The sequence below is a fragment of the Strongylocentrotus purpuratus genome, unplaced genomic scaffold, assembly GCF_000002235.5.
Source record: "Strongylocentrotus purpuratus isolate Spur 01 unplaced genomic scaffold, Spur_5.0 spur5_scaffold_6, whole genome shotgun sequence".
Classification (NCBI taxonomy): Eukaryota; Metazoa; Echinodermata; class Echinoidea; order Camarodonta; family Strongylocentrotidae; genus Strongylocentrotus; species Strongylocentrotus purpuratus.
In genome coordinates, this window is record NW_022145612.1 from 55988807 (window position 1) to 56004099 (window position 15293).

Below are 15293 nucleotides of genomic sequence, written 5' to 3' on the forward strand. Positions count from 1 at the left end.
TGTTGATTTTTTAATGTTTGTTCTGTGCTATCTTTTAAGATATTGATAACCTTCTACATGTTTTTGTCTTTCCCAAAAACTGTTCTAACACATGTCATCACTATTTACCTACTCCCTTAGTAAACCATCTTTAGTTGGGTGGTTCTGGAATTCTTTCATTAAAAATGGCTGAATCCACTCTTTTTTCTTCTTCAAAAGGAACATCACATAAAAATGTATATTTATTATAGTGATACTGATGTCTTGTTTACTCAGGAGTAACCTCCTCAGTATATACATTATTCCCTACAATCATATGTTTCATGCAAATTTGCTCTCTCATTTATAGCTGGTAGCAGATCTAACAGTCGATCAAGCTCACCTTCGACAGTCTCCTCCAGATATTCCAACATCCAGACCAACGGCAGGACAAGAAGAAAGAGCGGTATCCCAGTGCCTCGCAGTCAGGGAGCAAGCAGAGAGGCCAGTCCTAGCAGATATGGATATGCTAGTGGTTCGTTTGTTATTTTTTCTTGGAAAAAATAATCTACTCTAAAATTAAGTGTAACTTGTATGTTAAGTCAGAAATAAAGGCTACCCCTAACATGTTTTCTACAGAGGTAAAGTTGAAGCATGTATTAATGAGACTCTCAGCTACATGTAAGTGCTCTTAATTTTTGTCATTATAAGTAAAAAACGATTCTAGGTATATTTGGAAAATCTTGATACATGTAAACACCTTTTATGACTAGGAGCTTGAGGGAATCCACCTTAAGATTATGTCTTATGAAAAATAAGCATTTGTAAATATTTCGCTTATAGAATGTGTCTGGCTGCTATATAGTCTAGTCTATACAAAACAGAGTTATTCATTAACCCCTCCTTTGCCCTCCCTTCATGCAGCACGAGAGAGGCGGCAGAGTGGATCATCTCTTGGTCCAGCCCAGAGGGAGCCTAAGGAGAAGCAGAACATCATGGCCCAGAGAGTCCTGGTCCCTGGTCAAGATGCTGAAGCTGCCCTAGCTGATGCTCTGGTGAGTAAACCCGACATCATCAGGTGGACAGTGTGTCTTGTCCTGTTGCTTGGATGAGGGTTGGTGGCCCAAGGTCCATCATACCCAAATTAAAGACAATTTAGCTTACATTAGGCCAAAGCTCCACCAGTCTCAAGTGGCCTTTAAGCAATGTTACAAAGATGGTGTCATTACTGTCCGTTTGTTATTTAGATACGGCAAAAACCTGTTCAGACCACTCCAAATAACCTTCCATAACCTAGTGATAATTCTCGAGTTATACAGGTATTGCAAAGACTGCAGTCCATGGATATGGAAATGATTTGTGATCAAGAATTTGATTGAAGCTCAGTAATCATCTTGAAGTTGGTATAGTACATACCTAGAAGGTAGCAATAGCTGCCTGCTCATGAAAGGCTTAATAGAAGGAGTTAAACATTTTCTACACTCCTGGACATGATTTTCATTCTGAACAGAACTGGAAAAGGAAGTAACATGCCTCAATACAGACATGTATCTGTATGTAGGTCCTCAAATATAGATCAGAGGCTGCATGAGTTGCATTCCTTTGGCAGTCTTCCACTATGCCCTAATGGCCATCATACACAGTGAATTTCACATGCGCAGTGAAACATGTGCAGGAGCAGGTGTGGGAATGCACCTTGCATCCCAGACGGGCGGAAATCTTATCAGAAGTGTGACCCCCTTGTGGGTGGGACAGGGTAGCCGATAACTTCCCCCCTAGACTTCAAACCTGCACCTGTGTTCCTCTCATGTTTGGGTGGGAAAACCCAGAAGGGAAATCAAATTAGCTTTGTTTCTAAAAGTATGGATGAATGTGCCAAACATGCATATCCTCACTGATGCTATTTGTGTACTCCCTACTGGTACGCAGTCTGGAGCCTGCATTTCATTTCAGTAAAATCCTAAAGCTTTACTTCATATTTATGATATACTTTCTCCTATTGCTTCTATTTTCCTTTGAAATGAGTATATATTTTTGCAGTGTTTTACTTTTTTCTTGTATGTTTTATCAGATACTGTAGTTTTTTTTCTTTGATTTTATATCTATAAAGGTTATTTTTATGCAGTGTAAACTGTTTTGTGGACTTTTAGTTTTCAATGCACACTGTCCTTGTATCAAAGCTTTGAACTTCTATATATAGTTTCCATTATGAGCTGGTACTATTCATTTACAGTGTGAAAAGTTGTGCTTTTTATAAGAAATTCCTTACAAAAAAGTTTTAATTGAAAGTTAAATTTCACACACCTCTGTTAAGTATCATACTTCAATGTCAATTACATGTGTTGTTTGTACTTCACTGTAAGTGTTTCATGCCATCAAAATTTCAGATTTCATTTCTTTTCCTGTACCTTTTGTACTGTTTATATGAAGCATTTGCTTTGCAATGATTGAGCCCAAATGTGTATTGGAGGGTTAGTTATAAGTCTGAAATGTATTTCATGTACCCAGAATAATTTGATCTGAGAGTGTTAGTTTCAAACATGTACAGTACATGTATACTCAACAAGACATCATAGCAGAGTTTGGATATACAGCTATATAAGCTGTAGCTGAATGTATTGAAATGCCAACAACAGGTGGATTCATGTAAAATCACATCAATAGCGTTTTGTCCAAGTTTATCTGGAGAGTCAAAAAATCTCTTTGTAAGGAGAAATCATGGTATTTTGCCAGAGAAACAAAATAGTTACATTTTCAACTGCAACCAGAATCAACAAATATAGAAAAGAGAGTTAAATAGTGACTTAAATGTCTCCAGGAATAATAAAATCATCAAGCTTGACAAGAGTCACAAATGATTGCAAACATTTTCTAAAATGATACAAGTTAAATGTATATAAATTTAAGACAATTTTATGTTGGAAAGAAGTAAAATTGAAAGATCGGAGCAAACGTTTATCGTGACAGATATCCGCCCAGAGAGCCCTCAGGAGCAACTATGGGTTCAGTTACGATTCCGATTACACCGACAATTTGGTGAGTCAAACTCTGCGGCCGACACTAATTGATGACAAACGGGATCGTAGTAATGAAGGACAGATATTAATGTTTCTTTGATTTGCATTCCATTTCACCACCCCGTATGTTTGGCTTGAATCATTGGTTTGATGGTGTTGCGTTGTGATGCATCTTATTGGAAGAGCCGGCCTGCGGATTTACCCATAATGCATGTGCACCTGTTGGTAGAATCGTGTGTAGGCATGGAAGTTGTTTTGTTGTTATTGGATGTCCATGTGGAAGGGCATGTCTTGGTTTGTTTCATAATGATACTGTCATGGTCTATCGTCCGATCTTGTTCTATTTAATCAAAGTTGTTGGGTGTTTGAGTGTTTTATGTTATGATCACGTCATACACGTACAAAGTACATTAGACACACAGCATTAGATGAGTCTCCTTTTGTTTGCTACCATGTAAATTGTATGAACTTGATTACCTTTTATAGAAGAAGTAAGAATCATTCTAGATTGTTGTTTATATCTGCAGTATTTTGGAATTGTTTATGATGTCAGATGATGATAATGATGAACAGCATTTGTATGGCGCCATATATCTGTTTCAAGAAACATTCAAAGGCGCAAGCTCCTCCAATAAAATTAGCCTTTAAATGTTTATCTGGCTACAAATGTTCTTGTATGTGTGGATTCTAAAGAAAAGTACAATATAATTTAAACAGTGCAAACATTTGCAATTCCATACTGCCACAAATTTTTGTATAGTGTACAAGCTACTGTTGGAAGAAAAAAAAGAGGAAAAAACCCTATTTACCCTTGTTTAGTTTTAAAGGATGCACTTTATAATCATGGAAGTGTTTAAGAAAATCTGTTTTGTGGTAAAATACTGATGTCTCTTATGTGTTTCTGTGTTTGTCCTGAATTTATTCTACAACCACCGTAGCGTTTTTTTAAAGACAATTTTTAATTATTTTATGCATGGATTACAGCACTGCTCTATTTCTTTTTAGTTGTTTATTTCTAATATTGTGTTTGCTTTCTTCCTTATTTGAAATGGAAAAGTTATGATTTGCTTGTTATTGTATTTTGTTTACATATAAATGTACATGTACACTGTTTGCTTTGTAGATCAGATAATTTGTATGTTCTCATTTTGATGCATCACTGTATCAGGGAAAATAGGTTGTCCACAATAGTACCTGTTGAGGTAGCTTTGTGCTTAGTGACCTTTGGGAAATTTTCATTTTTTAATTACGGTCTGCATTTCCGATGATGGGTTTCATCTTGAGCTTGCTTTGAGCTCGGGCTTCCCTTCCAGTTAGTGAAGATCCAGGGTCTATCTACCTCATAGGAAGGGTAGTAGAAACAAAATAAAAGCTATTGTTAGCCTAGTCTGGCTTTTTATTCATGCTACAATATTTGGGGTTCATAGGTTCATCATATACCGGTAGTTTTATTTGATTCCTCATTTTGTTTTGGTCTAATCCTTTACACATTTCTAGAAAATTATGATTTCACTAGAATGGTACAGATCATTTATTCAAGCATGCAGCCAAGCAACATGTGTATTTTGATTCTTGGGCATCACAAAGGAATTTTTATTTTACCCATAAAACCATCACAAGGCATCTTGATGCAATCATGCCATTGTATGCCAAACTTATGATTTGAAAACAAAAACCAAAGACACAATTTCACAAAGCATGATGGCAAGTGGATGAAATAACACCTGTGAATTCTTCAACTTTCTTTCTCAAATTAGAAGCATCTCAGCAAGTACTTACACGAGAAAGCTGAGATGGTCACTTTCAAAATGGATTTGGGTTTTCCATCCAGTAATTTGAGTTGGTGCATAGATTCTTTCTTTTTCATGAAATATGCTGAGAAAACATAATGTTCGTAAATGTACGAGATATTTACATGGCTACAGATATGTTGGTTGCAGTATCTCTACATTTTTATAAAATAACAATGAATGAACAGTGTCTTTTCTTCTTCTTACACAAATTTGGGTATTTTGAAGGATTGCAATATGTATACTATTTAGTGTTCCTTCCGCAATTCAAATTAAAATAAAAAATAAAACGCTTCTCAATTTCCATTTAGTAATCGTAATTTGCTGTAAACGTGATAACAGTTCAAAAAATAAAAATCATATTGCATGAACTCTTCATTTAAAAAAATGGAAATGATTTAAAGGTACTATGTCCCATTTGCAGGCCCCAAAAATGAAAAGGTTAAATTCCAACAACATTCAGAAGATAATACTAATTTAGAACTTCCCTCAAAACAAAAGGGCATGAAAATGTCTTTTTTGTGGAAAAATAATGACCATTGGTTGTCGAATCGAATTTATATAATCTGATATACAGACCCTTGTAGCGAATGGTTGTACGTTTTGTGCTGCGCAAAGATTCAATCACTTTAATTTTGGCCTTTAAAAGAAGTGGGTTATTGGTGTAGACAAATGCTCATGTATCCTTTACAGCTCATTCTATGTATGTAATTACTAAAAAAGACCAAAAAAAGGTCAGTCAGCAACTCAATAGTGTCTGACAGTGAAGTCTAGAAAGTAAACAGGTTTCCTAGCAGAATTTGAATACTAGGACACTGCTAATATTCAAATTTCACAGATAGGACATACATGACGTATTCATAATTCCTGCAAAAGGGATACATCACCCTTTTTATTAAGGGAATAAACTTGAAAAAATGTCTTTTCCATTGTCCTCAATTAAACCCCCTCTCCCCCCTCCCCCCCCCCCCCCCAAAAAAAAAAAATGTTCTTACCAAGGTAAGTAGATTATCACTGACAAAAGAGATTGTTACCAAGTTTTAGAAAAATGACACAAGATTGCAATGATTTGATTTCACAGGCCCAGAAGGTGATGCTAAAGAAGAGATATGATAATAACTTCTCCGACGATGAGAGCGATGCTTCCAGTGTGTGTTCTGTTGGATCGTATGGTTCGGGACCAGCAAAGATTATCGAGGTGAGTCTTCGAAATTCAATGAAATCATATGCACATGTAGGATATGAAAATACAATACCATTCATGCCAAGGATATGCGCATTTATTGTTAGACCAGTAATACCAGTTAGACCATTAATACCTGTTAGACCAGTAATACCAGTTAGACCATTAATACGATTTATACCAGTTAGACCAGTTATTTCAGTTACTGATATATCAGTATTAATACCAGTCAGACCATTACAACCAGTTATACCAGTAATACCAGTTAGACTAGTTATACCAGTAATACCAGTTAGACTAGTTATACCAGTTATACCAGTTATACCAGTTGTACTAGTAATACCAGTTATACCAGTAATACCAGTTAGACCAGTTATACCACTATAACTGATTGAACTGGCATAGCTGGTGTCACTGGTATAATATGATGCATGCAAATCAAATGTTTCTATCGACTAATAATTGTATTAAATTGATCAATGGATGGTTGTTCTGTATGCTAATTGCTAAATGAATAACATTGATTCATTATCTTCTCATTACTTTGCAGGATGTACCTGAAGTCCTAAATAAGATGGCAAGTCCTGCATGGTCAGAGAGGAAAGAAGGATTGATAGGTCTTCAGTACACCCTACATAGCAACAGAGCACTCAGGTACCTGTTTGTTGTGATAACACTGAATTAGAAAGATATTTGAAAAGGCACCAGTCATCATAGATATTTTTCTCTGAATATTAATAATAATAATAATACAATATTTATAAAGCGCAAAATATTGATGGTTCCATGGCAGTGTAGTGTTACTCTTTACCACATTTCAAATTTTGAACAAATATGTAAAGAGGTATTGCCAGTTTAAATAACTCTCTATATGAGGGGGAATTCCTGACCCATATCTACCCTACGTCTATAGATGAGACATGTATAGGTATTTTAATATGTAGGAGATCAGATCTTGCAAGACAATAGGTGGGATGGGGATTCACTCTGATTGCTGTTTGTGAAAAAATTTCCCTTTGACATTTGAAGATAGTTGTGAAGCTGAACACTGGAAATCCTTCTTTCAACAGAAAGAGAACCAATAACATTTTCTTGTGTTAGTACTAACTTCACTCAACTTCTTATTGGAGAAGTTGAAAATGTATTATGCTTAACTCAACCAAGACTGGGCCAAAAATTGTCAGTGAACGGAGCAGCTGGAGGGCACCGGGCCCCATCGGGCAGAGCTGAGGATTGAAATGGGTTAAAAAAATATTGCAAAATTATTTACTTTTCTTGTATCAAAGATAACTGTTGCTGAGCTAGCGCCATGAGCGTCCCTGGCGGTGTGTGCGCTCTATAAGTTTACATTGTTATTATTATTATTATTGTTATTCCAGAACCTTGCAGTTCACACCAATATGCTAGATGATCAACCTTTTCTGATCGATTCCACAACATTTCTTTCACTATGCAATCACATGACCAGAACTGATCTTTACCTTTCATGTGAGTTATTCTCATTTGAGAAAATTAATTTTATATTTACATTCGTTTATATTTTCAGTCGATCTGAAATCAAGAGAGTGACAGAGTTATTCTCAAGGATGTTTGCTGACCCATCGAGCAAGGTAATTCTTTTCCTTGAACATATTAAAACCATACAATAAAAAACTGTTAACATTAGTGTTGAGATATTCACTTAACACTGGCAGATAGTAAGAAGGAAGGGTTTTATTACGGCGTTATGCAGTAGATATATATTACTTTGCTACCTTTCCTCTTTCATTCCTTCTTCCCTTTCCTATCTGTATTTGAGTATTCATGTAACTTTCTTGATGTATGTATTGAAATTGTTATATGATGATATATGTCATGTGCGTTGCTTATGTTAGGCCAACGGAGGTATTTGTTTGCGCCTTTGAAATATGGATCATTGAATAATCTGAATAATTGTGCCTGAAGTTCGTGTCTTAAATTTAGCCACCTAGCTTAAAAAAGGTCAATTATGTTGGCCTCCATGATACTTTATTGTATGTTCATTTAATCTTAACACCTTGGGTGGTATTCTGAAATTTAATGTAATTTAATGTTAATAAAAAGATGCTAACTTTCATAACATAATAATAATAATAATAATAGTGGCTACTTGTATAGCGCACAGGTCCACCTTTCGGTGCTCATGGCGCATAGAGAAAAGGATAACAGACATAAGAAAGAAAAACAACAATAAACCAAAAAACAAAATTCGAAATTCTCCTAGACATGGTAAGACTCCTAGACATGAGGAGCGAAGACTTCGTGTGGGGTTGTATTTTGAAACAGAGTTGCTCAGGTATGTAGGGGAAGAAAGAGAATAAACTGAATGATGAACCAACCAGTAACATAATAACAAATCTAGGACAAGTCGTCGCTTAATTTCTGCGCACGCTTACAGCGTACACATAGATTAAAGAGGCATCTATGCAAGCACCAATTAAAGGTGATTATTCCACACAATTTTAATTTGCTTTGACAATTAACATGTCTATCACTAACATAAAAGATACCATAGTTCTCAGAATATAGCCCCTGATTGTGTATATATCTTTCCACTCATTGCAGACATTCAGCTTGTTTCTGGAGACCCTAGGGGAGTTCATCATTGTTCACAAAGCTGAGCTTCTAGATTGGTTATTTGTACTCATCACAAGGCTATTACAGAAGATGGGTTCTGATCTATTGGGTTCAGTTCTCAACAAGGTTCAAAGGACTCTAGAAATTGTCAGGTATTTACTTTTTATATTTTGTTATTCCTTTTTATATTACATAGCTCTAACCAGAGATGCCAACCAGTACTATTTTATTGTATTTAGTATGATAATACAATATCACCTCTTGAAATACAATTTTTCATCTTTAATTTTTTTTTTTTTTTTTTTTAAACCCATAAAAACTGCAGAATCGCATAGAAACATGTACAAGTAAACCCCTGCAACCCCCAAAAAAAACTTGCTTTACAGCTTTCTCATTAGATGTTTACGAAAGAGCAAACATTTTCCTGAAATTTTACTGTCAAGTTTTCGTGAAAATCTGATTTATTTATTTTTTAAACGCTATTCAATACATTTTTGTGTGTGTCAAGAGGTTGGCATCTCTGTCTTACATATACAAATGTAACCCCTTGAGAGTATATGACTCCCTTCGGAGGTCAAAACAATTTATATCACACATTCTACCAGTCAATATCTATAAAATACCTAAAGGTATAATCCAATTGTTAAACGGGAAACATCACTAGTTGAATTGTACTTAAATCTGTGTTCTTGGAATGCTTTAAAATAAACAAATAGGAATATTATAGTGATTTATAGGAGGAAATTTATCTTTTGCTGAAGTATTTCTTACTTGGACTTCAATGTTTCGAGATAACTTTGAATGTGATAAATTGAAAGATGGATGAAATTAGAAGAAAAATCCCTTAGGATGTCTAGTGTAATCAGCAATAACCTCAAAGGATAGATATGAGTACTAAATCAACTATATAGTCCTTTGAAGTCAATTGAATTTGTGAAATAGACTAACACTATCTACATTTATTCCTAATCTCTATTTTCACAGAGAAAGCTTCCCATATGAGATCCAATTCAGGATACTAACCAAGTACATCATGGACCAGACACAAACACCAAACATGAAGGTAAGAAGTGACAAACTTGGCTGAAATGAGAATTTAGTTGCAAGTAATATGAATACTTGGTCAGCTATACATAAACTAATTGAAGATCAAGCCACCTAGTCCATATGAACTGAAACTATTTGGAATCACTTAAAGTGACCCAGTAACATTGCCTAAGATTCTGAAACAAAATCCTGGATTTAGCTCATGATGCAAATCATAATTATAAACCTTTAGGTCAGTCAGGAATCCCATGACTTTTAGAAGCCGATCGCCTGTCTGATTATCAAGATATTTATGATTGGAAATCAAAATTTCATTTTTTGTTTTCCTAACAGTTTTTGTAACACTGCTGTCTTTTGGGCAAAATGAGTATGATAAAGCCGGTCACTCAAAGATTTTTACTTTTTTAGGCACTTCATGATTTTTAGGGCTTTAATATTACACCATATCGCAGACACTGATAACACGTAGGGCCATGCATCTCAGATTTAACATTGTTAAACGATGCCTGCAATATGTCACACAAGAACGGTGCATCTTGTATGATGACACAAGTCTCATTGCCTCAATGTCGTTGTAGTTAAGTTCTTAAAAAGTGGAACGATAACCCTAATTTACATTTTTGGGGTTATATTCTTGTACATTTGTTGGAGAATATGTTACGTAAATGTCTTACTTCTAAACTCTACAGGTCAAATGTAAGACCATCTCATGACCATCTCATGTACATCTCTTTCGCATGTTCTTTAAAACCATCTTTTATAACCATTCTTACAAGATTCAAAGTATTTGTAGTCATGGTACGATAATGGTCGTATTTCAAGACCATATAATTCCACATACAGCAAAGTTAAAGCATCTGTATTATTCCAGAACATGTAGAAGGTATAGTGGGGATTTAAACTTGTCTAAATAATCCATGAGAGGATGAGCCTAAATGTTTGTGGTAGTGTATTGAATATGATTTTTGTTTGTGTTTGTATCAGACAAAGGTTGCGATGCTTCGATTCATGGAGAGCTTGACAGACGTAATGGATCCTGCAGACTTCAGCAACTCAGCGGAAACCAGGCTGGCTGTGTCCAGGATCATAGGATGGACCAAAGAGGCCAAGAGCCCTGAAGTCAGGAGGGTAAGAATGGAACAGCTGTAGGAGAATCAGCCAAGTCCAGGGGGGTGTTTCACAAAGATCATAAGTCGAACTTAACTCTAAGCCATTTGTAGCCTTTAAAAAAAACATATTCAAAAGCGAAAATTCAAGTATTTTAGACTTTTTATTAATTCCACATCAAGAACACGAAATCTCCTTGATATTATAGAAAATATGAATGATTTGAATCAACATTTTATGTCTTTTGAAATAACTTGTACAAATATTTTCATAGATGCTAACGGCTTTCCATAATTGTTAAGTCCAACTTAGAGATAAGTTCAACTTAGTATCTTTGTGAAACACCCCCCTGTTGCACATGTGTTGTCCTTTCTATAGCGTCATTAACCCACGCTAATGGAGCCTATGAGGGAATTACAGTACTGCACCAGTATAATTCAATGCAGTGTTTGCACTGTTCATGTTGGATTCACTGGTTGTATGCTTTCACTCTCACAGGGCAAGCCCAAGATGTGCTAGGTGCTGACGCAGTCTTGTATAAGCCAAATGATGCCTTATGTGCGACAAGGCTACGAGCATAAGAGAAGAAGAGACAGGAATAGACAGTGACAGTGAAGCAGTGATATAATACTTGAGAGAAAAAAAAAAGAGTTTTGAAAGAGAAGGAAAAGAAGAATCTCCATCAGAAGGACAGTCTATTGCATTATGCTCTCCGTACAACAACAACAAATGATGATTTTGATGATGATTATCGTTATGCTTCACAAACTTTTTGATTTTCAAGTGTTACCTGAAGTGGACTTAGTGCAAACATTGTTTATCCACAAGTTGTTGAAAATATGCTAAGGAATGAGGTACTATAAATGCAAAACACACCTCCTTTCCACTCAAGTTATGCAAGAAAAATTATACTCTGCTTTATATCCAATCATGAATTACAGAACTCATGCAAGATACCAAAGTTCAAAGAGTGCTAGCTTACAATGTATTTTAGATGTTGTCATTTAAATCTATTTATTATTTATTCATTTATTTATTTAGGCAGGTTTTATTGTCGATGTTTTTTTTTATACACCCAGGCATCCCAAGCTGTGTTGATAGCTCTGTTTGAACTCAACACCCCAGAATTTAGCATGATGTTATCTGTACTACCCAAGACCTACCAGGTAAAAAACAAAACATCTCATGTCTCCTCCTCCTCCTCCTCCTTCTTCCTCCTCAAATGCATGTCATCTTTGGGTTCTCTGCCCCCTGGTTTATGATTTTGATGCCACACCAAGCTGACTGCCTTGTACTCAAAGCTGAATAATTGATACAAATTATTAACAGTCCCAGTAAAGCATGTTTGAACCAAAAGGAGAAGGAAAAAAGAAAAGAAAAATGTCACTGATGTCACTGACTATTGAAATCTACCTGCTGCAAATCCTGACTTGATTTCTGGTCAATAATATAAGAAATATCAGTTATCAATCAAAGTTGAAGGTAGTCTCCTGTTTGTATCAAAGAAAAGATTTGATTTACAGGTACTAGTAGCCCTTGCAATTTCTTGCTGTATCATGGAAATATTTTAAAGAAGAAAAAACTTGAAGCTTAGTGATAAAGCTTTTTCAATTGCTTTTCACTAATGATGAGAATTTATTTTGCTAGTCAAGTAATACACATGTTACTTCTTTTGATTTTTGTTTAATTTTTAAGCCATTATGGAAGATGTTTCCATGGAATTTTACGGGTGGTCAGTCAGCTCAGGTGTACTTCATGTCCTATTTTTATTTTGTTTTGTATATGATTTGCCTCTTTGTGCTTGTGCCTTAGTCTGCAATCCAAACTCATGTTTATGTTACGTGCTCTCTGCTTTCAATATTTCTAAGTTAACACCACTACCTTGAAGAGTAAATCTCCATCCTTTTGTATGATCTCACTGAAAAATCATTCATTCTTCAAAGTGCACTCATAGTGAATACCGCATGCACAATGACATTAATTTGAAACAAACATCAAACAGAAATTTGACTTGCCTGCAATTTTCAGCACTGACTTCTTTATGTGCCAAAATACAAATATATTGTGTCTTGATAGGGATAGATATAATAGAAATATTATTGATATATCTATGAATAGATGTTCCAAGATAAATAGAAATTCCATTCTCAATACAAACGCTGGAATGTACACAATGAGTATTTGATAAGTGCATCTCTAACTGTGAAACAAACTTGCGTGTTTTTTCTCTCTCTTTCCATGAATAAAAGCAGCAAATTCATTGAAATCTTCATGTATATTTTATTAAAGCAAATGATATCTAAGGTCACTTTAGGCAATTGACACTCATAAAAAACTTCCTTCCTTAGCGAAAGCCTAAATAACCTTCAACTTTGCCAAACAATCAAATTTGCACTTTGAATGTTTTCATTTCTCTTTAGTACCGGTAAGTGAGAAGATTATAGGAGTTTACTCTTCATTGTATGTGGTGTGGAATGGCCATAGCGCTACTATCCTGCATGAAATATGGTCTAGTGGTGCTGGGTAGTTAAAGGGGTTCGGTCCTTACACCTCTCCTATTTGGGGAATAATGAAGGAAATTGTTATTTTGTTTTAGGTTTATATGAGTTGCTTTTTAAGCCACTAATGTAGTTTAAATGAAACGTATTTGCTTTCTGGTCTTAGGAAGAATTAACTTTTTATTGAAGAATAACATGTCTTCTTTTGTAGCTTAATAAATGTGTAATTGCTTATTACTAATTTTTATTTTTGTTTACTATAATTTGATAATTAAGGTGAGGATATTGAAGTTGTATAAATAATATTTGTTTTTAGATAATATGCACTCTGTTATTAATAGTCTGACACTTTGATGAATATGCTTGGTTTTGGCTGCATATAGGATAGAGTTATATAAGTCATGTTTCATCAAAAAGAAAAATGTTGCTACTGTAAACAGTTCTCTAACAAATTTGCTCACAGTCAATCAAATGCAACAATTTAACTAAAACAATGAATGTAGTTTCCGATTGAGTTACATGTCTTATGAAACAGTGCCCTTTTAGACAGGGTTTGTAAACTGCCATTTCAAAACGGTCTAATGCTCTTAAAAACAAGTGGATAAGTAAATACATAGATTATTGCAGTGATAACGATAGTAATGACACTACTTATCAATTGTGTGCAGTGCTACATATGTGGTGTTGACATTCATTTGCTGGTCATCAAGCCTCATCTAACCAACAGAACTATATAGAGTAGACGGCACCAGTTTTATGAAGAGAGATGTTTGTAAATATGATTAGATGCCCATTTACATCTGCAAACTCCAACTATGGTTTGTTTGTGAATATATCATTGCATATGATCGCCTATTCATGGTTCTGCAAAGATTTGTGGGGAATTCACCTCACTGGAATTCAATACTTTAAATGTCTTTAATCAAAATACATTACACAATTAACAAGCTTAGATGATACATAGAGGAACCTTGACGTTATATCCTGACTGATGGATCCTGTCAAGTACAGACGTAGAAGCATAAGAGGAATAATATTAATACAGTAGGAGTCATGATAACCATGATAATGGTAAACATAAATTTATAGTGCCTGTTACAGAGTGTTTCTATGCCCCTGGAAGACAATAATAAGATTGTTTTTGCTGTCAATAGCCATCTGGCCCCTGGAACTATCTGGTTCCCAACTTACCTAATCAGACATGTGGCTCCACGGTGAGATTATAGTATCAAATTTCAACAGATTACAATTTATTAAAAAAAGAAACTATATATGAAACCATATAACCATCAGAAAGCTCTATATTCTTCCATTATTTGTTCAACCCCTAAATAATTCACGTCATAGCTGTTAATGTTTTATTACAGAAAAAAAGAAATATAATTGTATTTTATTCTAATCGGATTGCAAAGGCCTAATTGTTGTCCTTTCCATGTTATAGTGGTACTTTATCCGGCGCAAAGAAGCAAATATACACTCATTAGCAACATAAAGGATTATAAGTACATATATTCTGGTATTTATGGATTATATCTACATATTTTTATTTTCCTGTTTCTTCTTCTTTTTGTCTTCTACTTCTCTTATTTTCTTTTTCTCTTTCTATTTTTTCCCCTTTTTTCTTCTTCTTTTTATTCTTCTTCTTCTTTTCTTTTCTTATTTTTCTTCTTCTTCTCCCCCTCTCTCTCTCACTCACCCCCCCCCTCTCTCTCTCTCTCTCACTCTGTTTCTTTAAACTCCCTTTTCCCCTTCTCTTAGAGGTGATCTGTATTACTAATTCCAAGCAGCTGATATCATTAAATATGCATAAGTCACAGTTGACCGTTTGAGGAAGGCATACATGTATGCTTATCATGCAACATAGTAACATTTATTCCCATCTGTTCTGTAAAGTTCATTGTCATTTAATAGCATTATTAAATTGACCTAATTTCTAACATCTTCAGGTACTTTACAGAGAACTTTTATTAGGTTATTGATTAATACGCCAGTGTGGCAATTAGGATATGCATTTGAACCCACTCACTTTTCTTTCATTTTTGTTTTGTAATTAGATGGTGAGAATAACCATTTTCAATATGCTAGTATGCAAAGCATA

The 15293-nt window shown here is 34.9% G+C and overlaps 1 protein-coding gene across 18 annotated transcripts in view; it reads left to right on the plus strand.

Moving 5' to 3' along the window:
• The window catches only part of LOC581599 (CLIP-associating protein 1), a 92046-nt gene that overhangs the window by 60680 nt on the left and 16073 nt on the right, over positions 1 to 15293 (plus strand). For 16 of the 18 annotated variants that reach the window (XM_030973428.1, XM_030973430.1, XM_030973444.1 and 13 more), the window contains 10 exons: positions 329 to 493; positions 883 to 1013; positions 2926 to 2994; positions 5847 to 5963; positions 6499 to 6602; positions 7495 to 7558; positions 8532 to 8695; positions 9528 to 9606; positions 10575 to 10718; positions 11777 to 11863. In XM_030973428.1, the coding sequence (XP_030829288.1) occupies positions 329 to 493; positions 883 to 1013; positions 2926 to 2994; positions 5847 to 5963; positions 6499 to 6602; positions 7495 to 7558; positions 8532 to 8695; positions 9528 to 9606; positions 10575 to 10718; positions 11777 to 11863 (1124 nt within the window). Of the gene's footprint in view, positions 1 to 328; positions 494 to 882; positions 1014 to 2925; positions 2995 to 5846; positions 5964 to 6498; positions 6603 to 7494; positions 7559 to 8531; positions 8696 to 9527; positions 9607 to 10574; positions 10719 to 11776; positions 11864 to 14349; positions 14410 to 15293 lie in introns of all 18 variants that reach the window. The other 2 variants (XM_030973429.1, XM_030973439.1) reach the window with 2 other exon arrangements.